General features: G+C 31.9%; 5 protein-coding genes across 14 annotated transcripts; 3 read left to right on the plus strand and 2 right to left on the minus strand.

Annotated features, from left to right (window-relative positions):
* The first annotated feature begins 4,080 nt into the window (after positions 1–4,080).
* On the plus strand, positions 4,081–8,230 carry 7B2 (Secretogranin_V domain-containing protein 7B2). 2 transcript variants are annotated; one of them, XM_018454891.1, is made up of 5 exons: positions 4,081–4,208; positions 4,908–4,997; positions 5,412–5,823; positions 7,443–7,630; positions 7,811–8,230. In XM_018454891.1, exons 1-5 carry the CDS (start codon positions 4,086–4,088, stop codon positions 7,880–7,882), a joined length of 885 nt encoding a protein of 294 aa, XP_018310393.1. In that variant the 5' UTR covers positions 4,081–4,085; the 3' UTR covers positions 7,883–8,230. The 2 variants fall into 2 exon arrangements, with proteins under 2 accessions (XP_018310393.1, XP_018310394.1); XM_018454892.1 differs by having other exon boundaries at positions 5,454–5,823.
* A 744-nt stretch (positions 8,231–8,974) lies between these two features.
* On the minus strand, positions 8,975–11,451 carry Trf (TATA-box binding protein-related factor). The gene is made up of 5 exons (XM_018454893.1): positions 11,164–11,451; positions 11,000–11,106; positions 9,520–9,763; positions 9,245–9,443; positions 8,975–9,148 (listed from the first exon to the last, which is right to left on the minus strand). Exons 1-5 carry the CDS (start codon positions 11,260–11,262, stop codon positions 9,072–9,074), a joined length of 726 nt encoding a protein of 241 aa, XP_018310395.1. The 5' UTR covers positions 11,263–11,451; the 3' UTR covers positions 8,975–9,071.
* A 1,226-nt stretch (positions 11,452–12,677) lies between these two features.
* On the plus strand, positions 12,678–15,879 carry eas (ethanolamine kinase 1). 7 transcript variants are annotated; one of them, XM_018454887.1, is made up of 7 exons: positions 12,678–12,706; positions 13,551–13,679; positions 14,192–14,329; positions 14,540–14,805; positions 14,902–15,128; positions 15,267–15,489; positions 15,786–15,879. In XM_018454887.1, exons 2-7 carry the CDS (start codon positions 13,560–13,562, stop codon positions 15,862–15,864), a joined length of 1,053 nt encoding a protein of 350 aa, XP_018310389.1. In that variant the 5' UTR covers positions 12,678–12,706; positions 13,551–13,559; the 3' UTR covers positions 15,865–15,879. The 7 variants fall into 7 exon arrangements, with proteins under 7 accessions (XP_018310389.1, XP_018310386.1, XP_018310387.1 ...); XM_018454884.1 differs by lacking the exon at positions 12,678–12,706 and adding an exon at positions 12,717–12,942; XM_018454885.1 differs by lacking the exon at positions 12,678–12,706 and adding an exon at positions 12,717–12,814.
* Positions 15,880–17,050: 1,171 nt separating this feature from the next.
* Positions 17,051–22,559, plus strand: PRAS40 (Proline-rich Akt substrate 40 kDa). 3 transcript variants are annotated; one of them, XM_018454882.1, is made up of 9 exons: positions 17,051–18,079; positions 18,703–18,876; positions 20,319–20,439; positions 20,567–20,747; positions 20,838–21,048; positions 21,163–21,325; positions 21,401–21,540; positions 21,672–21,793; positions 22,114–22,557. In XM_018454882.1, the coding sequence occupies exons 1-8, from the start codon at positions 17,966–17,968 to the stop codon at positions 21,783–21,785; spliced, it is 1,218 nt and encodes a 405-aa protein (XP_018310384.1). In that variant the 5' UTR covers positions 17,051–17,965; the 3' UTR covers positions 21,786–21,793; positions 22,114–22,557. The 3 variants fall into 3 exon arrangements, with proteins under 3 accessions (XP_018310384.1, XP_018310385.1, XP_018310383.1); XM_018454883.1 differs by having other exon boundaries at positions 22,319–22,555; XM_018454881.1 differs by having other exon boundaries at positions 21,672–22,559.
* A 1,887-nt stretch (positions 22,560–24,446) lies between these two features.
* Positions 24,447–26,917, minus strand: eIF3m (eukaryotic translation initiation factor 3 subunit M). The gene is made up of 7 exons (XM_018454837.1): positions 26,813–26,917; positions 26,151–26,330; positions 25,973–26,067; positions 25,572–25,787; positions 25,176–25,444; positions 24,942–25,085; positions 24,447–24,673 (listed from the first exon to the last, which is right to left on the minus strand). Exons 1-7 carry the CDS (start codon positions 26,855–26,857, stop codon positions 24,450–24,452), a joined length of 1,173 nt encoding a protein of 390 aa, XP_018310339.1. The 5' UTR covers positions 26,858–26,917; the 3' UTR covers positions 24,447–24,449.

The following is a 26,917-nucleotide window of genomic DNA, read 5'->3' on the forward strand; positions in this document are numbered from 1 at the left end:
TAGAAAATCTAATTTTGAAAATAAAGACATTGGAAAGTTGAAATTTTTCCTCAATTTACATTAAGAAATAGAAAATCTCTATTCCCTATAAGAATAAGTTACAAAATCTCTTTTCCTTTTCGTAATAATTATAAAGTTAATTTTATATCTTGTTGCGCGAACACATTTTTTTGACAAGAAGAAAAATATTATCTTTTCAGATGAGAGCAAAATCGTATTCTTCATCAAAACGCGCCTGTATTACTCTTTGGTACTACTTTGCTTCACGTAAAATAAAAAAGAGTTATTTGTACTTTTACACGCAAGCTGAAACAAATATCTGTAATATATATGTACGACAAATATAAGTACAGTGTCTGCGTCATGCGTGATACCGTAGCAACGTAACACGCGGGGATGGATATCGTGCCGTGACGAGAGCAGCGAAATACAAAAAGCTTTCGGCTAAGAGGGAAATCGAGATCACGAGGAGTGATGGTGAGCGTGTGTGACGAAGAGAGAATTGTACGAAAATCTGCGGAATAGTACGAGACAGCCATAACCCATTCACGTAGTGGCTCTCTACCAAGATCAATACTTGTGACGCCGCGCCGAGACACTGAGCGTAACAGCTCCACGCTGACTACGCACGCAGCATACCGCCTCTAGGCTCTACCGTCCGCGCCGACAGAGAAATCTCTCAGATATATCCCGGAATATTTATCTCTTTTGTTCGGCAAGATTGGTATATCAAATTTTATTAACAGCACTTAATTATTAATACAATATTTAATTATTAATATAATATTTACGTATCTATCTTATTTTTACATTTCATTTATTTATATAAAAATAGTATTTTTGTCTATATTCTTAATACGACTCACAATTTATGTATTTATAAACAACCAGTCGTTAAAAAATACATCTTTATATGAGCTTAATTAAACATACGACTCCGTTAACGACGTAATAAATATTTGTAAAATATTTTTTACGATTGTAATTTTTCTAAGTTCATTTCTTAAAGCAGCAATTATGGTTCATCTCATATATCTTGTTCAGCTATCACTTTGATGTTATTAATTGCGTTAATTTTAAAAATCAGTGTGAATATAACAGTAACAAATTCATGTGATGCTATTCTCACTCAAGATATGTAAAATTGCATCAATTTACTATCGCGGTTATTGCAAGCAACATTTTTATCCCATGGTAAATAATGCAATATCGGAATTAATATATATATCTGAAAATTTAAACATCGTGTAATATCTCTATATATCGAAAGAATATAAAAAAGCGTAACGGATATAGGAATAACAGGCTCCCCATTATTGATCGATCGTAAGCATAAAATATCGTGCCAACGATAAACATGTTTGGTCGTTTGACATCCCTACTGAAAAAAATCGCGTCATACAGTTACATGATGAAATCATGTATAATAATTAAAATGTAAATCACATAACGGATTGTTCCAAATCAGTACGTGAGTTTAAAAAATTACATATTTTGAAAAGTCACATAATAATAAATATGTTCTTTTTTCTTCTATTTCTATCATTCAATTCTTTAAAATTCGATAACTATAATATCATAGGATGAAATTATTTGTAATATCATGTAATTTTTCAAATTACGTACATCATTTTAAAAAATCACGTACTGTTTTGGAACAATCCGTTACGTGATTTACATGTTTTAATTACATGATTTCATCAAACATGTAACGTTATGACATGATTTTTTTCAGCAGAGATAATTATACTTCCAATTACATTATCAATTTCATAATGTATAGAAGAGCGTTAATATCATACATAAAAAGAAATAGATTCAACTTGTCTGACGATGGATATCGGGACATTCTCTGGTTTATGACGAATGCTGTTTAATGTGAATGTAATTCAGTTTATGCGCAAAGGAATCTTTGGCATCGAAAGCCGACTAAGACACGAGGACTTTTATTCGAACGGGGAATTATAAGACAAGACGGATGGATGCTGCGCTGGAAAATCACTACGAGCTTCAAGAATGTTCTGATACTCCTTCCCTTGGGACACATCGAATAAATTGTTGCGATATATTTGCTCACTATTTCTAAATAATATTATATTACATATAAATTATAAACTTGAAAAAAACCTTTTTACAATAACGAAAAAATTGAAATGCCAAAATTTTTTTCAGGACAATTGAAAAGGATTTGGCTTTTAGTTATTAAATAAATATATAATAGAGGATGAGAAAAGTGTTTTTAAAAATTATTTGAAGTTTCCATTTTTTTAAATTTTCTATCAATATAAATAGATAAAATAATTGACTTTCTGTATATCTTCTCACGTTTCAAATAAGATATTATTTTATAGCTAATTACATATTATAAAGAATAGTAATATTATATTAAAATATCTAAAGTAGTATTACAAGAAACAATTTAAAAATCTTATGAGATTTAATTATTAATATGACAAATCATAATCAATCTTAGCGTGGTGAGATGAAGGCGAAACGAAAATTTGATTCTGTAAATTGAGTTGCTGAAACGCAATGCACGACAACAACTAATGGACGATTTATATACGATCATAACAAGGGGGAAGAATCTTTTGATCTTTCATCCCTACGCCACTACACTTTCTATTTTAACCCTCCTGTAACTGGTACGCTTAATGAAAGTGCCGGCTTGACAAACAACCACCACTATGCTACTTCATCAAGCTTTTATCAAATCTGGAATTTTTTATTTCTGTCGATTTTATGCACACGCGGATTACTTTTACGTCACAAAACGAGAGATTGTAAGAAAAAGAAGTAGTTCTAAAATGTAAAAACTCTACAAATAATTTTTTGTAAACTTTATTATTTATACATTTCCAATTTTATTATTTTTTTTAAATACATTTTAATATAACAACCCAATCAGCACACAATATTTTAAAAATATTGTGTAAATATTTTTATGTTAAATAAATATTTAAAAAACATTTTAAATACATTATCTGCTGATTGAGAATACACATTAAGAAAATATTTTTTACTTTGCGTAATAATACTGTAATGATTAATATGTGTGTATATGTGAAAACGTGCAATGTAGTCAGAGAAATAAAATTATTCATTTCTTGGAGGGCGTCATAGCAAAAAGAAATTACATTTTTGTGATGTTAACTCTCGAGCTTCATGTTCACGAAACAAAACGACCTCGTACTTTAGATACTTTATAGCCTCTCGACAGGACTTTGAGATATACGAGCTGACTTTAATATCGTTATCCAAACGACGTGTCCTGCACACAAATCACATTTGCAGGCAACCGTTGCTTATGAATGCAATTTAGATAAGCAAATAACCGATATACAGTTATCTAAAGTAATTGGATAATTCTGTGTTAAGAAAAATTACGAAGATCATTGTATACGCCGTGAGATTAAATGCATTTTTAAAGTGAGTGCAAATTCAAACAATACTATAATATCGAATAATATCTGTTAATAAGAGAAAGTGATGAAAGAATATACAGTCAATGCAATTAGCACATTAATTGAATGATCTTTATACCTCTTAAATTTATTTTTTAAATTTAGTTTAATTATTAAACGTCAATTTAAATATTGTGGAATAATTACAGATTTTAAAGAGATTGTATTATATATAATATTGTTGAGCGTATATATGTAATTGTTGATTAATTGATTAATAAAGGTATTTAACTTAATATGAAACAATGAAACTATTATGTTCAATTTTTTCTGACTTATTTTTTTAAGTATAAAGATTTAATACAATACGCGTTTCAGTACAGTTGAAAACATCGAAAGTCTTATTCATCAGTCTTCTACATGTATCTATTTATCGAAAAGATTCCCCTATTCTCAACTATATATGTATATCAATCGCATATTGGTCACGGCAGCTTCGTCGAATGACCTTTAATAGTGGCTCGATTTTACGAATGTGGGTTGAACGGCGAGGATGGTGGGCACGTTGTCGGGACAGGATCATAAAGGGTGAAATAATGGAAAAAGGTAAATCAATACTCTGGTACTCGCTGAGACCGCGAACAGCGCTCGTTGCGACGGCGACGACTATCGCGGCCGTCGATGACGACAACGAGGAGAGGAAAAGTGTGTGCAGCGAAAAACTGGTGCGTGATACCTCGAACCTTCTCGAGGATATCCGGTCTACGTCGTCGGTTTTCTCCGTACCATTTGTCGCTGATTATGGTGAGTTACACGTTACACTCGCCGAAAATTGAAATATTCCGCCGCTTTTTAAGACATAATTAAACGATTCGCAAATGCTCTAAGAAAATCTAAATTATCAAAAATTTTTATGAGAATTTGTTTAATTGTCGTGAAAAGAAGAGCTATATTGTTTCAATTATTCTTACAGTATATAACAATAATTAAAGCAATATAGCTGTAATGATTGATGTATCAATAATTCTTTCTTTATATAAGATGTTAATAAATTTGTTAGAAGATTATCAAATTTGTTCGGTATCTCAAAGACAAATTTATCAAAAATAGATGTTGCTAAGTATTTGTTTTTTATTAAAAAAATTTTGTCAGCAGAGTGTCAACAGAAATCTGCCAGCAAAATAAGAATTTATCAGCAAAAATTGAATAAAATTTGTCATTATTTAAACACAGAACATATTATTTAAATAATAATTACGAAATGACAAATTCTGTTTGGTTTCTAAAGCCAATTTGCAATAAAATTATGTCGGCAGATTCTGTTGGCAGAATACGAGCTTAATATGGACGTAGCTGATGTCAATTTGCTGCACTATTTCGCTTGTATATATCTATAACTATAAGCAAATTGCTAATAGACTGCTAATTTTACTTATTGGGATGTTGTAGTGATAAGATAAATGACAAATTGTAAAAAAAAGAACCTTTTGTGCTATTCCGCAGATGCACGCATTGATTATCATGCTCTACTGCATTCTGCTCCTTTTGATCGCTGTTGCTGCACGATCGAATATTTACTTGCCTTTAATGAAGGTAATTATGAAAATCAGCAGCTCTACAGGTGTAAAAAGTAGATGAATTGAAATGAATCGAGAGGAATTTCTTTTTGCGAAATGGAATATTTAATCTTCGAAATCAGGAATTGATTTAAAAGTTTCTGAAAATTCACTTTTTCTCCTTCAAATCCTAGTATATAGATATCACAAACATCATGTCAACTTATGTATGTATTTTAATGCCGAATTAGGAGAAAATGCAACTGATTTTTTTCTCGATTTATAATGTATTATTTTTCTCATAGGAATTGAAACAAAGAAATACGAATGAAAAAAGATAAATGTGTAGGAAAGAATTGAGCAATTTCAAAGACAATTGTTGATTTCGAAGATACGTAACATCGCAAAATAAATTCCTATTTATTCTTTTTAATTCATCCATTTTTTGCAGGATGTCAAAAGAGCATGTAATTCACTATTTGGATGTATCCAGGAGGAGGATTTATGGACCGATAACTTTCTGCAAGAATTGATCGATCAAGTAGGAAACGAATTTGTGAGTGCGCCTGATTCGTACTTGGAATATCAGGAGGAGAAAGCCAAGGAATTGCCAATGGAATTGCCGGCCGATTACGACAGCATGGACACTTTGAACCCGAATCCAAGTATACGAGATCAGGAGTATTTGCAGCATAGTACGCTCTGGGGCCACCAACGGTTCGACAATAATAAAAATAATAACGACAAGGGCTATAATAGACATAGGATTCAATTTAGTCTGAAAGGAGTCAAGGACGAGAAGGCGGAAAATCCTTTACCGGCTTACTGTACTCCTCCGAATCCTTGTCCAGTTGGATACACGAGTGAGTAAATAGAATTCAACAATATTGTAGGAAAATAAAGAGAACCGTATAAGGCCATTTAAAATATATAAACGACCGGAATAATTATGAGCAACAGTGGAGTGTCGTTGGCGTAGCACACTGGCTACGTTTACACCGTGCATTTAGGCCGCGGCTTATACAATAGACGTCCTTGTTTATCCTGTATATTAAACAAAGACACCTATCGTATAGGTCGCGGACTAAGCGCACGGTGTAAACGTAGCCATTGAGTTGTGGAACTGAGACCCAGTTCCACAACTCACGGTTAACTCTTAATCGAGGTTCAACTTGTTTCTCATCTCTTTCCAATTTTAAAATTGGAAAGAGACAATGAATAAGTTGAACCTCGATTAAGAATTAACCGTGAGTTGTGGAACTGGGCCTGAGTGCTAGATTCGTAAACGAGGGTTCAAAAATCTCGATAGACTCCGTTAATTTTTCCGCCGGCCCCTACAATATAATCCAATTAAGAAATAATAGAGTCGCCACAAAAAACATTTCTTTCAATTATATAATCTATCTTATTCTATACTTCGGATTTGCTCAAGTATTTTTTCCGTTGCCTTTAAGAGCTCCTACAGACGAGCGACTTTGCAGCGTCACAATCGAAAGCGTTGACCCGTTCATATGGAGCTATTCGGTGGCATTACAGAAAAGTGTCGCGAATATGTTCATATGAGCTATTTTGTGACGCGACAAGAAGCGTTGCCCATTTGAACGTATCCGCAATGCTTCTTGTCGCGCCACGAAGTGGCCCATATGAATATATTCACGACACTTTTCTGTAGCGCCATCGAATAGCTTCGTATGAACAGTGCTTTCGATTGTGATAAGTCGCTCGATCGTTGACAAAGTCGCTCGTCTGTAGGAGTCCTAAGGTAAATGTCCCAGTGATCGGACATGTACCTATAATGTCTGGACACTTACACAAAATTTATTAATATTAATTTCAAATGCTTTTTTTATTGCAGAGTACTATAATTTAATTGCATTTAAAGATTACAATTAAATTATAATATTACGTTTTAAAAAGATTATTTGAGACTAATATTAACTTAAATAAATAAAGTGTTGTGTAAATGTCCGGACATAGGTACATGTTCAGTCACTGGGACCGGACAGTTACACAAAACTTTATTTATTTAAATTAATATTAGTCTCAAATGCTTTTCACTTTAAAGATCAATTTGAATTAGTTGTCTTTTGTCATTAAACATCTATTAATATTTCCCATTAGCATACTAATTTTCTAATTGTGGTAGGACACTGGGACAATTAGCCCAGTGTTCGACCGAATGTTCGGCCATTGATACATGATGCATTCTATTACTTATTTAAATATTTTAATTAATAATTGTTATAAGTTGAAATAATATTTCCTTGCTTAAGGGAATCTTGAGTTTTCAAATAAATACAAATATTTATATTAAAAACGTTTTTAATATTATAAATTATATTATTTATAACAATCCTACTTGCGGTGAAAACATGTGAAGAGTATAATTATTTTTAATCATCAAATATCTTTTTTAATTCGAAAAACAATAATTTTATATATTCGACGTATGATTTATTAAAATTTATTCCTACTTTTACAGGTGAAAATAATTGTCTCACCAATTTCGAAAACACGGCAGCGTTTAGCCGCGACTATCAAAGCGCTCAGGACTGTATGTGCGACACAGAACATATGTTAGAATGCTCCAACGATTCTGGAAACAGTAACAGTTTGTCGAACATGCATATTTCGAATTCCGATCTCAATCAAATTATCGAACAGTTTCAGGTAATTAAAATATACAGTCATCGTATAAAATATGTATGTTTTATACAATTTTTGAACAATCAAAATTACAAGAATTAATTTATATTTGATCCTTTTTTTCAAAGAAAAAGGACACTGGAACTTATAAATAAAATTAAATAGTATAAAATAATTAAATTAAAAGTATTAATCCTGTTTCAGGAAGAAAACCCGTTCTTTCAAGGGGAAAAATTGCCCATAGCTGCAAAGAAAGGTATACACGTAATCGATTAAAGACCGCAGAAACGAACTTGAGAGAAAATTGGAACACGAACATGAGAGTATATATATAATATAAACTTCATTGATTAAAGTTTAAATCGATCGAGGAAAGGACTTTAGATTCAAATACTAATAGATGTATAATTAGGCCTCCGCCTAATAATAATAATAATAATAACAAATAAAACACACGCATTTACGCAGCGTTAAAGCGTCAAGTATTGAGAAACGTTGTAAATGAATAACGTTTCCAAATCTGATGATGCACGGACAAAGTTCTTAAATGAACCACGGCTGTTTATCAGCGGGTATATTAAAGTATCTTCTTTTCATAGCTCTCGCCAGATACATATACTTATATACATGTACGTTCTAATATTATAAAGTGTCTATAACAGTTGCGTTTATAAAATAATGTTTAAACATGTTAATATTCTTTCAATTTACAAAAATGTATATGAGTGTTTCGTAAAATTTGCAGAATTCTGTATTTTGCAATATTTAGAAAACACTTTTTGTATTTTCAAAAGCGATTGAACATTCCAAACTTTACATATCCAGATCCAGATATTCCAATTTTTCATAAAGTTAAAGAGAAATCTATCATAGATGTATGTATATTTATCGATATATGTATATTTATAATAATTCTGATATAGTAAAATATTATATAAATTGTATACACTACGAATATAATTGTTTGTCAATTATATTTTATTTTAATATATAGTATATCAAAAAATATTTATTTTCATTATGCAAAACGTCTGAAATATATACTTTAACAATAAATAGAAGTGTATGTTGTTTTTAACCATTTAATTGTACGAATTATTATTAAGATACAATGTCTTGTAAATTATTTTTTTATTTTATGTGTGTGCGTGTGCGTGTGTGTGTATGATTAAAGATACAAAGAAATATATAAAATAGTTAAGGTAAGAAATATATAAAATAGAAATATATAAAATAGTTAAGGTCTTTAATACAATCATAATGATAAATTACACATAGTATATATCAATATAAAATCATAAAATTAACACAAAATATTAATAATACTGCAATTATGCATTATAAAGAGATATAAGAATACAAGCTTTCCTCATTTTGTAGAATTCTAAAATCGGTTATCATAAATAGAGAAACAATTTACATGTCTTGTCATTTTATTTGACATTTATTTTGTAAATAAGTAATATTACTGCTTTCTATACATCTTTAATGTCGGATATATAAAATTTAATGCATCTTGTAGTTCAGTCCTATTTTTTGCTCCTAAAAGTTATCAAATAAATACATTTAATAATTATTTAGCCGTTTTCTTGCTGTAATATCTGCAAAAATTTTACATTTTACAGCATTGAAACATACCTGTTAACACAACTTTGCCATTTACAAATATTAATAATACAACTCTAGGTGTTAATATTCTGTATGTCAGACCAGGATATAGCTCTGGCTCGTAACTAGAAAACTGACCGTGATTTTGATTTAGATTCTCTAACTTAATTGGGAATTTCAAATCACACGTTGCAACTATATTTTGTATTTTAAAATTGGAAAATTTAACCTAGAAAAAATATAAAAGCACTGTACATTAAGTAAAAATTCTCGAGATCTCTAGGCGTGTGAGAAACGTTACTTACAGAGAATCCAAGTTTCTGAATTATTCTGGCAAATTTCTTTGCTGCTAAAAACGAATCTTGCTCGCTTCTCGCGCCAGTACATACTATTTTACCAGAGCGGAAGATCAGCGCTGTCGCTCTAGGATTCTGTATCCTCATTATCAATCCAGTAAATCTAGCTGGGTTGTATTCAGAATTCCTAGTTCTTACATTAATGTACGTAAGTTTCAATTCTGTTTGCAAGTTAACTGTAGAGACTACATTTCTGTAAAAATAATGTAGACACTAATGAAAGATATTACACTCTATATACATCTATAATGCTGATTCTATAACGATTTGGTAGTCGAAAGTCTTAGGGTTGGTTTATAATAGGATGTAATCTGTTAACTTTTTCCGTAATCTGTAAGAATTGGCCAATCACAACCGAATGAGAGGAGAATAATCGATGATGATTGGTCAATTCTTATAGATTACAGAAAAAGTTAACAGATTACGACCTATTATAAACCAATCATAAAGGTGCATTCAAATGCCAAGCATCAAGCGTCAAGCAGTGGAAGCAGCAACCAATCAGCGAGGCGATACAGACAGTGATGTAAAAAATATTTTTTACGCCAATATCCATATCGCATTGCTGATTGGTTGCTGCTTTCGCTGCTTGACCCTTGATGCTTGCATCTGAATGCACTTTTATGCCTAGTTCAGACTGGACAGCAAGCTTCAACAGCAGAGCAGCAACCAATCAGCAAGACGATATTTTTTATGCCACTGTAAATATCACCTTACTAATTGGTTACTGCTCTGCTGCTTGATGCTTGCTACGTCCAGTCTGAACTAAGCATTAGTCTTACGGCCTCTTTCATCAACCCTGATTAATGCTAATGGATGGTTAATTCAATCACCATGATTGCCAATGTAAGAACTAAGTACAGAAGAGAAAGAAAGAAACGTTCTGATACATTAAACTACTGTTAGTACTTCTACGAGTTAATCGTCGATTAATTTAACCAGAAGTTGGTAAAAGAGACCCTTAATTGATGAAGTTAACCAATCAGCACTTAGGGCCACTTTTACCAACTCTGATTAACTTAGGTCCATTTTCACCAACTCAGATTAGCTTAATTGGCCTTAATCGGCCGATTAAGACCCAGTTTCACAACTCACAGTTAACTCTTAACCGAGGTTCAATTTGTTTCTAATCTCTTTCGAATTCTAGAATTAGAAAGAGACAATGAATAAGTTGAACCTCGGTTAAGAGTTAACTGTGAGTTGTGGAATTGGGTCTTAATCGGCCGATTAAGGCCGATTAAGCTAATCTGAGTTGGTGAAAGTGGTCCTTATATTAGTCGTATATTAGTCGTACAAGTTGGCTATTGGTCAACATCACCAATAAGACTTAGGACTATCAACTACCGACTCATTGTAGAATCAGCATAATAGTACAACAGTAAGTAGATATTTATACACAACGCAAACAATTATGTGACTCAAGACCTACTGTAAACAAGGCTCTGGAACTTCTTTCGTGCTATTAACTGGTGTTATCGGAATCATCATCGATTGGGGGTTGGCACTTTGCGATGTGCTCGGTCTCGGCACGTTAGTCTACAAATGAAGTTTACATTATTTTTAGAAAACACAGTCTAACATTTAATAACCTACCGACAACGGTGGTGCCATGGATCCATCTTCGCTCGCATTCTTGGCTGGATTATTGAGCAATCTCTTTAATTCGTTATCTTCCTGCGCAACTTGTGTCATTTTGCAAAAATGCCAGTATCAAGCAAGCATTAAACTCACATGGAATAGCACATGGCTTGTTTAACCCACCTAACTGCGTCTAACCGCCTAACCTCACGCACAATCGGTTATCGGCATATGGTGCATTCGGAGAGACGCTATTAGCGCTATTTTGTCATTCTTCATTGTTTATTAATGTAAAACAAGGATAGAATGACAGAAAGCCCTAATACCTCTAATAGCAGAGAGAAGCCTGAGAGCGGCCATGTTCGGGATTTATCTGCAACCTTATTTTAAAGCGCCTTTATGTCAACAAAACGTGGACATTGAACTACGTAGCCAATGTCCACGATCCCGTCGGTAAGGTCCACAATCCTGTTGGTAATGTCCATTATTTTTTGATTGTATTCTTCGCTATATCCATGATTTTCGGTCCGTTAGATAGACAAAGACGAACAATCGTTTGTTCAACAAGTGCCGACAGATTGATTGTTCGTCTTTATTTATCTAACGGACCGAAAATCGTGGACATAGCGAAGATATAATAAAAAAATCATGGACGAGATCGTGGATATTGGCTACGTAGTTCAATGTACATTTTGTGAACATAGAGGCGCTTCAAAATAAAGTTGCAGCTAAATCTCGGGCATGGCCGCTCTCAGGCTTCTCTCTGATTGTACCATTATTGGCTTTCACTAGTTAACAATAGCGACAATCATCGATAAGACGTTTAGGGTGAAATCACACGGTGCGGAAAAAGACTGCGGAATAGAGAATGCGTCATTAAAGCAACCAATCAGCGCTATTCTGAATAATTTTTCCGCACCGTGTGATTTCACCCTTAGGGTGCGTTCACACCTTGACGGAAAGCAGAAAAGCAGTGGCCAATCACAACTCGCGCTGGTAGTAAGTAGTACAAAAAGTCGAAATTGTACCAGCGCGAGTTCTGATTGGCTGCTGCTTTTCCAGTTTCTGTTTTTCCGTCAAGATGTGAACGCGCCCTAATGGTGCGGTCCATGATGCGGAATTGGCGCAATGAGGAATTGACGGAACGCTCGTGATTGGTTTAGAAAAGCCATATCGGCGGAGCGCAATTGACGGAATGTTTGCGATTGGACGGACATCGTTCCGCCAATTCCGCATTGCGTATACGTTCCACACCATGGAACCGCGCCATTAGAGAATCTCGCTACTGATGTGAGTAGTATGTGCAATCGAAAATATCGGTATGTGTAGACGAACGGAATCGTCGCCTGAACAAACAAGGATGTAACGATACATCGGCTGCGTTCAGCAGAACGTTTGTTTTGCAACTGTTGGAAGTTTCCTTAGCGCTAATTGGATCATACTTTTAGATCTAAAAGAATGGTCCTATCTCAGCAGACAATCATAAAACGGTTGCAAAACTGTTGAGTCTGCTGAACGCAGCCATCGTATGCATTATGCACTTTACGTCACACAGCCAGTCAGTCACATATGACGAGTTTCACTGGAATCAGAAACAACGAGACGTCATTTTGTGATATGATACATATTGATATGTGTGCATATTTATATCATCCAGATACCAATTGTATATAATTGATGACGATTACGTGGAATGATCATCTCTTAATTATTAACCTTAGTTGGCACATGATTTAAAAATTTATGTATTTACACCTCAGAGAATTTTCGAAAACAATTTAACAAAGCAATCTAGTACGTAAAATTTTTACGTGCGTAAATAAACTGCGATCTTTGATGGAGAGTGCTCTCCTTAAACTGAGATATTCGATATGCACTCGTTTGAATTTCGTCATTCTCTTTAATTGACTATAATGCTACCCTCGCTTATCAGTAATATTAGTATATTATCGCTTATATAAGTATATAAGCTTATATCAGTATATAAGCTTATATAGATAAACATACTTGTTCCAGATCTCTTAGTTGCTATGAAACATTCGTAAAGACTGAATGTTGTGTTTTTACATTTTTGTTTTTATATACGTACATACATACAAATTTTTTTAATTTAGGCTGTGTTCCAAAATTCACTGTCAGTGCTGAAAATTTATAGTACATGTAACGTAGACTGTAGATTTTCAGCGTTGGCAGTGAATTTTGAAACATAGTCTAAATATTTTGTTCATTCATAATGAAATTATAGCCAATAGATCCACGTTGTATTATAATATATTTAATTTATTCATAATAGTTATAAATAGAATATATATTTCTTGAGTCTTTAAATTATGTTCATGTTATCTGCACTCTATTATTAAAATAATAATTAAGTAAAAAATTTTCATCATTCCATAAAATAGCATTAAGCTATGAGTGTATGTGAGGAACATCTCAACATTACAATAGATGAGAATGAAATTATTGTTGGTGCTAAAGATATTATAAAGAGGATTAGACCATCCTGGCCTTCGCAACAACTGCATTTCAAGGTAATTTTCGGTATCTTTTATAAACTCCTTTTATAAGAAGTAATAGAAACAGCTGAGCAACGATAATAATAATTGATTCAAAATTAAATCGCATATCTCTTATTTCCCTTGCTTTAAAAAAAATCGTTATATTTACAGTGCCCTTTTTTTTATATCAATATATTATATTTTATTTCTCTACCGGTAATCTTTTTTTACTTTGATATGTAATACAATTTCAATTCTTGTCATAGAATGTGCATGTCAGAATTCGTATTTTCCTTATGTTCGATTTATTCATTCCTTCATAAATGCAGACATATTTGGAATAATCAGTTTTATCAATTTTGTTTTCATAAGTAAATAATAAGAAATATTAATGTAAATAACTTTTTAGCCTTTTCTTGCACCCACATAATTTTAAATATTGACATAAGTAACAAAAGAGTTTTCAGATAACAATATTATCTTTACTGATATGTAAATCAATTCGAAATAACTAGGAAAAAGAATATCTTTTTTTTTTATTTCAGGAATTTTCTGATGGAAGAACAAATAAGTTGATAGGAGTATGGTACACGGGACATTATACAGATATGATCCTGGTTAGAATTTATGGCAATAATTCGGATTTATTGATCGACCGAAAAAGTGAAATAAAAAATATCCGGGTAAAGATTTTATCAGTTATTATACACACCGCCATCCTGTTCATATTTCAGTTTATAATTAATTTTACTGTTGTAATTTATATGTATTAATTTTTTTACATTTATTAACATACACATATACGCATAAGTATTATACACAGAAAAATATAACATTCAAATTTTAATGTGTAAACAATATAACTAATGTATAGAATAAATATTTGTGCATAGATATTGAATAAGGCTGGCTATACTCATTGCATTTATGCTACATTTAATAACGGGTTTGCCTATGAATTCCTGGAAGGTGAAACTCTGACTATTGAAACAGTCAGGAATCCAAAAGTATACCCATTAATTGCGAAACGTATGGCTGAAATGCATAATCTCGAGTCTGAAAATGAATCTATATCAAAAGATGCTTTTATTTGGGAAAAAATGAAGAAATTTATGCAAATTATACCCAAAAGATTTTCGGATTCTCTCAAGCAAGCACAGTAAGCGCTTATAAATAGATCCTTCCTTTGAACGTCATATAAGATATATACTATATATATAATTGGTTTAGTTGTTGTAATAGTTTCTACTTTAAGGTTTGAAATGTTGATACCATCCTATGCAATATTGGAGAAAGAATATGAGATATTGAAAAGTACCCTTTCCAAAGTGAACAGTCCTGTAGTATTCGCTCATAATGATCTTCTACTAGGAAATATATTGTACAATCAAAAACAAGAGAGTGTCGTTTTTATCGATTATGAATACACTGCGTTCAACTATCAGGCGTTTGATATAGTTAATCACTTTACAGAATTCGCCGGTAATTACGCATTTTTCAATGTCTTACAAGTATATTAGAAAACATAACTACTACCTTCATACATAAAGTGTATTACAGAATAACAAAGCATATTACAAAGTATATTAAATAAAATTTTAAACACCTGGTACATTCAAGGTTTTGACGAGCCGGATTATTCTTTATACCCGGATGAAAATTTTCAAAAAATGTGGTTGAAAAAATATTTGCAAATATACAATGCGACGACTAATGTGTCCGAAAAAGACGTTGACAAATTATACTGGCAAGTTACTAAATTTACTCCCTTGCCGCATTTTTTCTGGGGCTGTTGGGCTCTCATCCAGAGCGAGCATTCGCATATTGATTTTGATTTTTTAGAGTAAGTGTTTTTATTTATCAATAAAAAATATTTACAAATAATGTATCAAATATATCTGATACGATAGTAGAAAGATAGTAGAAATACATATTATATATATATATATATATATAAAACTGTCTACTATCATATCTACTACTATCGCATATACATATATGCACACTAGTAAAAATAACGGTAATAATAATTCGACAACCGATTATTTTCTTCTATAATAGAGTTATCAGAGTTTTAAGATAAAAATGAAATACTTTGGTCAAATAATTATTACAGTGAATTTTTAAATATTTTTTCAGATATGCTGCAATACGTTTCAACGAATATTTTAAATGGAAGGAAGAAATTTTTAAGATGAAAACCGAATTTGATGAATGAAACAGTGGCATATAAAATTTGACATTTTTTAATGTATTAATTCCAATTGAAATATTTTGTTTCAAATATATATTCTAACAATTGTACATGTAATGTGTGTATATATATATATATTTTTTATTGACTATTGGTGCATAATATATATATATATATTGCAATATTTATATTACATAAGTGATATTAATAGTTATTAATACCATCAAATATGACCACTATTTTATTGGTGCTGGTAGTGTGTAATATTATATATAGATATATATCTTTATCACTGTATATTTATGCACAAGCACAATAGAATAAATACTAGACAATATTATAATTTAATTAATCTTAAGTTTTCTTTCTTTGTTAAATATATATGAAATCTGTAAAATAAAAATACCTGAAGAAAAGTTTGTCAGTATTAGTTTAAATTATTAGTAATTAAGTGCTCTTAATGATATTTTCAATTATAGAGCAAATAACAATAGATTAATAAAAATAATCGATTTCAGGAAGGAAGACTTTCCTATATCTCATATTTTTCATTATCGTTGAGTACAAAGTACAATTACCAGCTGTTGAAGATAGCCAGTACTTGGATAAGTTACGTTGAGTGCTAAATTTTAACTTATTGATGTTATCATCAATCGTTACCAGCGATCAGTATAATTGATCAATTTTTTTTATATATGGTGTCTCTAGAAAGATATCCTGTATATTGTATTGTGAATTATGATACCGTATACCAATGAATCAGATGATATCGTGAATCAATCCACAGACTTCTACGCTGCATTCTGTTATTCACTATAAATAATGAAACTCTAGTTCGTGACTATAGATTTTCAGTATTCGCATTCGAATGACAGAACGCAGCCTATATGTATAATATTCTGAAGTTTGTGAATCAATCGCCTTGAGATCAATTGTATTTCTTGTAACGAGATAAGAGAAAATTACAAAAGTGAGCGAATTTATTGGAATATTTATAATTTTATTTATTATAACACCTAGAAAATTTACTCACTTTGTAATTTTCATCTCCTTTCAAGATACACATTCGACTTCCTTATCGTTTATTCAAATCACACATATTTCTACGTGTGTATCGATAGTTTATGGAATCGGTCAACGTGGACTGGTGGACATGATTCACACACACAGATGTTAGGTCACTCACTAGCGTGTTCACGCTTTCTTGGATGTAAACATTGAATGAAAATATGGTAATAAACTGTAATCGAAAGGAGAAGTATTAGTTGAGCCTGGTTGAGGCAAGAATTCTTCGAATTTCATCGATATACTTGAGTTCTTTGTTTAATAACAAACGTTGTAATTGTCAACTGTTCGGTTCGGCAGTTCATTCGTCTATTGTTTCTAATTGTTTTAACACATAAATAGTGTTTTCCAGCGACAGACAGTCACAGTGTACTTTTGACACTGTGATCATTTCAACTCGGTATAACATGGGCAAACAAAAATGTATGTGTTACACTCGTTACATTGTGTCTCTTGGAAAGCAATCAAGATTATAGGAAATTCAAGCTTTTCTCGCTCACTCATTCGTATATATTGATCAAAATGACTCCAAAACGAATGATCGCGTGACGATAATATACAGCAATTCGTGCGTTGCGCCACTTATTTTCTCGTTCTTGGTGCTTGTCTTTTTCGGAAGAACGACGACGTTGAACAGTCTGTTTACCAAGTCGAGAGAGATAGTTGTTTCGGCAACCTAAGCTGTCATCGGCAACCATCTGATCGCAAACGATATCAGAGAGAAGCTTTAGTTATATATCGGTTCTAGATGCTTCCTCTTCGTCGATAGAAGATGTCTCGCGGCGACAATACCTATTTAATTGAGAGCAATTGAGAGTTTTGTACTGGACAATCGAGAAAGAGAGCGAGAAAGAGAGAGCGAGAGGGAGAGGGAGAGAGATCAAATCAAAACTACACCTGCAGGCTGCAATCAAGTACGCAGTGGTGCGTAGTTCGTGCTGGATCGCGCATCTCGGCGCATCTTCGACCTCTCCGAAAAAGGAAGAAAGGAACGTTGCGTTCTCTGGTCACCCGAAAGCCCAGACTTCGCGCTTGCCGATCGTTTGTCGATAATTGAAAGATGCACGTCACCTGCAAGTGCCTGAATGTGTCCATCAAGTCTAGGAGCGCCGAATTACAGCAGGTTAACGTCGAATTGACCGATCTGGAGCGTGCCGATGCCTTTTTTCGTGAGGTAAATAAAAGCTTTTTCACTCGTTCTCTCTTTTTCGAAAAGTCCATGATCTAAAGATAATTAATTTAAAAAAAAAACAGTGTTCTGTGTTTCATCCCCTCCTCCCTCTTTCGCTTCTCACCTGTTTCATTGCAAAGTTAAAATTGATTTGAATGTAGTGTTTGATCTTACATAGAGACGTGTGGTAGAAGTGAAAAAATGTGTCTTCTCATGCTTCAATTTTCATAAATATAGATTTCAGTTTGACATATCATGTAACTCATTGCGATCATATCAATTCCATGTTTTTTTTTACAGCACGGTAATAACCTAGGCTTATACTTTGCGATCCCATCGCATTATGTCAACATTTTGTTCAAGCTGGTTCATCTTCCATCTTTTGTACCATTCCATATTTTCCTTAATTTTTATATAAAATATTTTTTCTAGTATTCACCTGAAATTAGTGAGCATCGATCGACATGATGTTTCTGTGTACAGATTAAATTCTTTTGGCATTTGTAAAAAATAATATCTGTACAAAAGTCATACTGTCATCAATTACTTGCGTATATATAATTATAATTAAAACAGAACGATTTAATTATCAATTACGTAACAGATATTGATTTTATTTTTGACAGGATTTGGCGAGTGTACCAGAATTGGAAAAAATTACTAAAGAACAACCTGGTTTAATGGAAAAAAGAAATGTAGGATCCTGGATTGTACACCGTTGTTGCAATTGCTCAATGTATACTCATGCAGTTCACAGAGAATACGGTGCTGCTTTAGTCCTCATTAATAACAATATTCTTGTAAGTTTTAGATAAAACGTATTGCAAGAGAGATATCAAATTGATACTCCAAGAGACAATGGTCTCGATCAAAATAATTTTTTTGCGTTTACCATATAAATAATCTGTTTTACTCGCACAGTTGCCACCTTTCTTGTCCGATATTAAATGCCACTATAAAATTATTGTTATCGTCTTGTAATGCATTCTCTAAAAAAAAAAAGAAAAAATAGCATGAAATCTTTTGTCAGCATTTTTATCAAATTTGTTTAAAAAGTCAAGAATCTCTGGCCAGAGAAATGGCAACAGTGTTTACTTGACTGACTCTTCCTATATTCTTGTTGTTGCCCTTCCAAAATGTTTGTTATCTATTTAACTTTAGTGCAACTTATGCAAAATAATTTATTATGAATCATTCTTTATCTAAGGATGTGTTCGGATTCCCATCCGGATTCTCCCAAAGACCCGGTTTCACAATTCACGGTTAACTCTTAACCGAGATTCAACTTATTCATTATTTCTTTCCAATTCTAGAATTGGAAAGAAATAAGAAACAAATTACCGAACTTGATCGAGGTCGATAGTGCAGACTTTTTTAATTCCAAATTCGATAATAGTGACATCTTTGATTCATTTCTTACATTATATTATATATCGTTCTATCTCACTTAAACGCATACATCTGTCCTTATCTTAACTTAGGCCAGCATCATCTACCGCAAGACCGCGCAACTATTACTACACGGAATTTCGGCTCTGTTGACAGTCCCAGTCTTCGCAAAGCATCCACATATACACGTATTTTCTATTCGGTAAAAAAGCTTTTCTTCTAGACTTTCAATCTTAGTTCTACAAACTCAATATCGTTCGTTACAATAATGTGACCTCAGCCGTATGCTTATTTTCAAGATATAAACTATAAAACTCTTGTATGAAGCAAATATAGACCTGAGGTGTCAGCTGTACGAGCTAAAAGTAAGCGAATTTTTAAACTTTTCTTCGATTTTCTCATAAAATCCGATACAGCTGAGGTCCTGTTTGTGCGTACTTTAATTCTGTAAAAACAATTTTGCAATCCGTCAATTCAATTCGGAGATATTTCACCGAATGGAAATGATGGTAAAGTAGAACAACTTTAGCATCCCCTTAAGAATTAACCGCGAGTTGTGAAACTGGGCTTAGATATCATGCCATGTTTAACATTTGATAAACAACAAGAATGATGTGATACTTAGGTGATACTCAGATAGGAGTCTGAACATAGCCTAAGATAAGCAACTGATTTTTTGCAGAAACAATCGCCCTTGATAAAGGCGATTGTTTCTGCATATGATATTAATTGCAGGTACACATTTGTTGTTTACATAAATTACAAAAATAATATGTCAGAGATATATTATTTATTTTTATGGACTCGTTAACTTTTGAATAAACTTGTTTGAGAGATAATTATATTGTTATAGTTATCTCCCGAGGAAATAAATCAATTAAAATCCAATCCAGATTATAGCCCAATATTTAGGGTAGTAATTAATCATAGTTTGGAAGATCTCGACGATTATCTGCAACAGCCTAAATTTTCTGGTAAGTCAATGTGTATGTATGTGTTCAACATGTATTTAATTTTGTTGGATTTTATAATAATTTATTTATATCTTATAATATGTATCCATGTATTCTTAGTGTTATATGTTGCGTTTTATTTATCTAGTTTCACAATTACCTAACACAGTTCAAGTGGCCCTAGATGGATTACACCAACAATTACAGGAGGCTGTACAACGTCAAACAATAGCTATAGAAGATAAAATACGTGCGTTTACTGCTGAGCAGCATCAATTGTTGGAACAATTTCGTGAAAGAGCACACAATGAACATAGGCTGTTATCAAAGTATAATTTTAATTACAAATATGTGTATATTACTATATTACATAATAATACAATAATAATAACTTGTTTTTTTTTTTTTTATATAATTAGATTAGTATGTAGAGGTGACGAGACAAGCAGAGTAACCAATAATATAGAAACTCCACCAACAACTCCTGACGGTTTTAAAAGTATCATGACTACCTCTGTAGCTAGTACAGTGACTCCAAAGTCTAATATAATATTCAATGATACAAATATATCTAGTAGTCCAAACATTAAACACGAGACAACTACCAAACACTCTAAAAGTAGCATTAATGTAAGTCATTTTATCAAAATTTTCTCAATCGTTACTTGATTACTTGATTACAGAAAAAGTCTTGTAATTATAATTTTAATAATTATTATTGAATCTGGGTAATAAACTTTACAGAATGAAAATTCGAGAAAAAAGGATACAGTGTATATTAGTACCAAGGAATCAGCTAGCTTCGATACAGAAGTATTGTTTCCTTTTGAAGGAATGGAGGATACAGATGCAGTCAGCCAGCAGCTTCTATGCTCTTCAGAAGACACTGATGGATCTGATACTGATGGTATGACGTATTAATTTATCATTAATATCCTTGTGTTTTGTTTAGGTCGAAATCTGTGTAATAATTAATATTTAGATTCAAGCCAAAACGAAGAGATTCATATGCCAAGAGGTCAACGGGATGGTCATTCTACGTTAGCTAAATCATTACCTGTCATCGTGCCTGTTTTCCCTTCTATCGTTCGTCATACAATACAGGATCAAGACGATGATCAGGTATAATTTTATATGATTTTTAATTTTTGCAATATATTGTATTACACTTCTGAGTCTTTTTATGCTTATATTTGATCGAAGTTTACTCTCTCTCTCTCTCTAAAAAAATCTATATATAATTATAATTACAGTTGCCAACCGATCCACACAACATTCGAGCTTCGATGAAAGCCTTAGCTAAAAGCGTCAATACTGATACGGTATTTGGAGATTTACCACGTCCCAGATTTTCTACTCAGATCTGATTTATCAAGTATGATAAGAGAAATTCATTCATGGTTTCTTAATTTTTTGATACAGAAAAATATATCATAGTCTCTATCATCCATCATTTGTCTTTTATACAAAAATTACAAGAGGTTTATGTATACTTGGAATAAATATAGCCGGTTTTACACAGAAGTACAGAATATCCTGCGTATTTTATAGAAAAGATGCCTCTTAACTCAAGGTTTAGATATTCTAGATTTAATTAGATAATGTAAACACATGTAAATAAGATAAAACTTTATATGCTAAACTGAATGCGGTGCTTACAGAGATGTTGTGAAAATGATTGTTTCGCCTTTACAGGATGGGAAATGACTATAGTGACGTTGAAACAGTGTCATATTTTGAGGCAAGGAATATAATGAATTATAATAAATCTTACTTAAGGAAAAGCTGTAAGATTTTAAAAGTAGATTTTCGCTTCGCCTTCTAAAGCTTAATCTAAAATGTGCTCTTTGCTTTTTGTTTCTTACATTTTACTACTTTTTACTTTTCGCTTTTTTGTTAGCTTGTTTCTTCATTTTCTGGTTGCCCGAGATAAGAATTTATGACTTCAGGAGAGGGAGAGAGAAAGAGAGAGAAAGGGGAGAGAGAGAAATAAGAAATACCTAACAAGAAATACGTCATTGATGAAACGATCGCAAAGAAGATAAAAGGCAAGAAACAGGACGGAAAGAGCACATAGTACTTAGATTAGATTTAAAAGTCAATGAATAAAAGAATGTACATTAAATATTTATATTTGATTTAAATACGCAAAATTTGGAGTTATATAATACATACAATTTAGGACTTTATAATTTATTCCATTTTATTTACGTATACGTTGTTGTAAATAAGTATACAATAAATTGAATTTTTTAAAAAGATTAATTTAACATATAGCAGCACAATAATAGTAGTAAATAACTACATTGTGCTATTGGCATTACTGATGCTTGTACAACGTGTGATATGCGCATGTACATACGAATGTTTTACAATATTAATTTTTTTGTCCCGTTTTATTGAAAATTAAAACGCTACTGAAAAATACAGAGGTAATGTCAACTATATTTAAGTAAAAATGCTTTAAGATTATATAAAATTCATATGATAGAAAAACAGCGCAAATGTCAATGTAATAAGAAAAGTTAATTATAAATCATAATTTTTTACAGATTTTAGAGATTAAGATCTAAAATAGATCAAATGCTTCTTATAATGTCGCGTATTTTATTATCAAATAACTGATATTTTTCTGCAATTAATATTTTTAACCGACTGCATAATTAAATGCGGTTAGATACTATTCAAGAAAAAATAAAATTTTTCTTGTAATATGATTATATTTTGCTTCTAAAAGAATGAAGTTCATTTTATCATGTTCAAACATTATTGATTCAAGTAGAGTCATCATGAGACATCTGTGAAAATATTATTTTATAGAATTAAAAATGTATTTTCCGATATTTTTTTTCATCCAGTTTGTTGTATAGTATACTATTAATTTTTACACTTATTGTGAAATATATATTATGTTAATTTGATGTGTGTGTGTTTCAAGACACGTACAAATGTATGCATGAGGACTGTCTCAAAAGTATCCGACGTATCTTTGCGTATATTTTTGTCCTTGAGCATCCTCTTTCTCTCTGTAGAAAACAGACATTCGCTATTCAGGGGGGAGTACCTTGAGGAGTACTCACCAAGCGATACAACCCAACAGCTATTCAGTTGACAACGGTACGCAGTTGTGTGGGCTTTGAAAACTCCGAGCATTGCATTTCACAATGATCGAGCGAGTCGAGCAAAGAATTTGCATTAACTTTTATCAAAAATTTGGCCACACATGTTTCGAGATAATCGGCATAATCCGTAAAGTTTATAGCAATGAGTGACAATGGACGATGAGAAGAGTCTCGACTCAAGAAAGAGTGCCAGAGTTGGAGCAACGTGAAGACAATGCTCACTGTTTTCTTTGACTAGGGAGGTGTTATACATCACGAATATGCTCCATAAAGTCGCACAATAAACAAAGAGTATTACTTGGAAATTCTGAAATTGCGTGACGCAGTGAGGAGCTGTTGGTTATTACATACAAAAAGTGACTTCCAGGACTGCTTTCGGTGATGGGTGAATCGCTGAAAGGATTACTTCATTGTCCATATTCGGACATTGTCCATATTCGGAGTAGTTCTTTCTCATTATATAAGCAGAGGTTGGATACTTTGGGACAGACCTCTTATATCTACATGCATAACACACATATAGTGTACGTACCTAATCTAAATATACATAATGACACAAATGCGCGAAAATGGCAAAATTAATCATCTTATTAATTTTCAATATACTTTATATATTGTGACAAATTTAAATCATTTATTTTATAGAAATAATTTTACACTAAAAAACGAGATGATTAACGCGAATGTCGCTATATTAAATATGTAAATATATGTTTATAATTATGTAAAAATTTTCTATTTAATAGTTTTGTGTTATACAAATGTGATATTGTGATATATTAATTTTTAGCTACATTGCTTTTATAGCTAAATTCAATAAATCTTTGTTATTCTCCGGAAAAAAATTAACTTTTAATCTTGTGGTATTCTCATAATAATTATGTATATTTATGGAATTTTTCGATATTGTCAGTGAGCAAGAGTAGCTTTATTCTTTGCTGCAAGCTCCATTTGCGCAACAGCTACAGTTTTCATGCCATCCTGTACGGCCGAAAGATTAGCTTTCCATGATACAAGTAAATCTCGCAGTTGCATCCATTGTGGACGACCAAACGTTCTATGCATTGTGCTTGAAATTAATACTTTACGGCCAGCCTGATCCATGCGCGCTCTTACAAGTTTGGTTTTTAAAACTGGAATATTATTTACATCTCGTGAGAATATTATTACACAATTATAATATTTCGCATTTTTTTTTTTCCTAAGTCTGTTTCTTAACAAATTTGTTGAACGCTTCGATAACTCAGTGAAAATATAATTTTACTAGGTCAGTACAGATTCATTTAATATATCCTGTCAAAAATCAGTTGCCACTTAAATAAGCAATAATGGAAACAATGTTATTTAAACAGGATGTTAAATGTTATTGTAAATAAAATTTTAAGAGTAAAAATAACTTACCATCAATTATGAAGCTTTCTACTTCAGATTCATCAATCTGCAATTCTTCTTGTATCGTATCAAAAGACATTTCTGGATTTGTCTCTGCAAGTTGCATAAAGGTCAATAGCCTCATCTTTTTCATGTTTTGTTCATGATTTAATCCTATAAAAGAAAAAAAAGTACATTAAAAATTTTATTTCATTAAAATAAATTCAAGCTTTACATTATCTACATTATGGACTAGATATATACCAAGTTGATGCTCTACAAATTCTCTATGATGTTGATAGAAATGTAAATACGCTGGTAATTTATCTTGCACAAATACAAGAAGTAAATCATGTATCAATTCGCCTTCTAAAAATCTCACAGGTTTCAATGCCAAAAGCGGATCTAACAAAAATGTATTTGGATCTGCTAATGCAGCTAATATACAACGCTGTGCATCTTCCCTAGCTGCGGAAGCATTCTCTGCTGTATAAGTTCCCAACAATTCCACCATAACAGCTGCTGCTTGTTCTCTAAAAAGAATTATATAAATATTTTGTAGAATATAATTTATATTTGAAATTATTTCGACATTGTATAGAAAATAAACGAATGTGTTAGAAAGGGAGAGAAGAAAATGGAGAAAACATAAGATGTTACCCTTGTTTGCTTAAAAGAACTTCGTGCAACAAACGCAATAATTTTTGCATTTGTTCATTCGATGGAGGAAAGGAGACAAATTGTTGCTTTAATTGATCTATTCCACTATACACAGCTTTTACTTGATCAACATTGCGGGCTATTTGTACCAAGTGATAATAAACATGGTATCTCATTGGAGAATCATCGGCAAGAGATTGGAATAAGAGCCACAAACTGCAAACATATACAATTTGAGAAAATATATTCACAAAAATTTGCATGTTAGTATTATTAAACATTAAAATCTGCTTTGTGACTGAAAATACTATTTTTTCTCTTAATTAATTTAAATATAATTTGTTATATTAAAAAATAATGTTACATATATATGAATTTTATAAAAATTAACAATGTATTACGCTTTTAAGCAAACTAATCCAAGCTTATATCCAGGTGCTTTTACGAGTTTCTCACAGAATGCTAAAATTAAATTTTCAGCACGTTCCGTAGGTATCTAAAATAGAACATTGGTAAAAATAAAAAGAAAATTAATATTTAATTATCTATAATAAAAAATTATCAAAATATTAAACTTGCCAGAATCATGATAGACACAATGTCATTCAATACAGTTTCTATTTCACTTTCGTTTCCTTCTTTGAAACATGCCTCGCATACCCCTATAATCTTATGCAAATCATCTTCTATACCTTTAGGAGACTTCTCTTCGCTGATTTCTGCACCAAGACTTTTAAAATATACTCTTAATTCTTGCGCCTAAAAACAGTAATAATAAGAATAATAATATTAAAAAGGTAATTATACAGTTTAGTTACAGCACCTAAAAAAATCAATAACATTAGACTTACTCAATGTATTTTTACACGAAATAAACAAATCTAGCAAAAAAGTGTCATTCTACCCCACAAACCGAGATATTAATTCTAATGTGGAATCTACAATAAGTCGTAGCGGTCGTAAAATCTTAAGTCGTAGAAAATTGACCAGTCATAGTCGATTATTCTTCTCATATTCTACTGTGATTGATTAATTTTCTGAGACTTAATTACGACTAGTATTCTAATTAATTGTAGAATTTTTTATGTTACTGTATTTTTAACCTAATATACATTAATTTTGATATAACCTAAAAATATCATATACATTTCGAAGATGTGTTTTATAACTATTACGTGCGTATGCCACAAAAATAAATTCCTAAGGAAATTAGCCAAATGTTATTTAATTTTGCAATTTACCTGATCATCTAACGACAATTCCATGAAAATTGGTGGAACCTGCATTTTGACGACGAACGATACACGTTTTACCGTAATAAAAATCAATCAAACAAGGACAAGGCT

Source organism: Mycetomoellerius zeteki, unplaced genomic scaffold (assembly GCF_001594055.1).
Source record: "Mycetomoellerius zeteki isolate Tzet28-1 unplaced genomic scaffold, Tzet1.0 scaffold46, whole genome shotgun sequence".
Taxonomy (NCBI): domain Eukaryota; kingdom Metazoa; phylum Arthropoda; class Insecta; order Hymenoptera; family Formicidae; genus Mycetomoellerius; species Mycetomoellerius zeteki.

Bases quoted from the DNA above. Each gene is read 5' to 3' on its own strand.
- 7B2 (XM_018454891.1), top strand. From the start codon at position 4,086: ATGACGACAACGAGGAGAGGAAAAGTGTGTGCAGCGAAAAACTGGTGC. The intron at 4,209-4,907 runs GTGAGTTACACG...GCTATTCCGCAG, and splicing joins ACCATTTGTCGCTGATTATG to ATGCACGCATTGATTATCAT. The intron at 4,998-5,411 runs GTAATTATGAAA...CATTTTTTGCAG, and splicing joins TTTACTTGCCTTTAATGAAG to GATGTCAAAAGAGCATGTAA.
- Trf (XM_018454893.1), bottom strand. From the start codon at position 11,262: ATGACACAAGTTGCGCAGGAAGATAACGAATTAAAGAGATTGCTCAAT. The intron at 11,107-11,163 runs GTAGGTTATTAA...CTTCATTTGTAG, and splicing joins CCATGGCACCACCGTTGTCG to ACTAACGTGCCGAGACCGAG. The intron at 9,764-10,999 runs GTAGGTCTTGAG...TTATTTTTACAG, and splicing joins GTTCCAGAGCCTTGTTTACA to AAATGTAGTCTCTACAGTTA.
- eas (XM_018454887.1), top strand. From the start codon at position 13,560: ATGAGTGTATGTGAGGAACATCTCAACATTACAATAGATGAGAATGAA. The intron at 14,330-14,539 runs GTAAAGATTTTA...ATTTGTGCATAG, and splicing joins GTGAAATAAAAAATATCCGG to ATATTGAATAAGGCTGGCTA. The intron at 15,490-15,785 runs GTAAGTGTTTTT...ATATTTTTTCAG, and splicing joins ATTGATTTTGATTTTTTAGA to ATATGCTGCAATACGTTTCA.
- PRAS40 (XM_018454881.1), top strand. From the start codon at position 17,966: ATGCACGTCACCTGCAAGTGCCTGAATGTGTCCATCAAGTCTAGGAGC. The intron at 18,877-20,318 runs GTAAGTTTTAGA...ATATTGTTATAG, and splicing joins TCATTAATAACAATATTCTT to TTATCTCCCGAGGAAATAAA. The intron at 20,440-20,566 runs GTAAGTCAATGT...TTATTTATCTAG, and splicing joins GCAACAGCCTAAATTTTCTG to TTTCACAATTACCTAACACA.
- eIF3m (XM_018454837.1), bottom strand. From the start codon at position 26,857: ATGCAGGTTCCACCAATTTTCATGGAATTGTCGTTAGATGATCAG. The intron at 26,068-26,150 runs GCAAGTTTAATA...GTTCTATTTTAG, and splicing joins TTGTGTCTATCATGATTCTG to ATACCTACGGAACGTGCTGA. The intron at 24,674-24,941 runs GTAAGTTATTTT...ATAATATTCCAG, and splicing joins AGAAAGCTTCATAATTGATG to TTTTAAAAACCAAACTTGTA.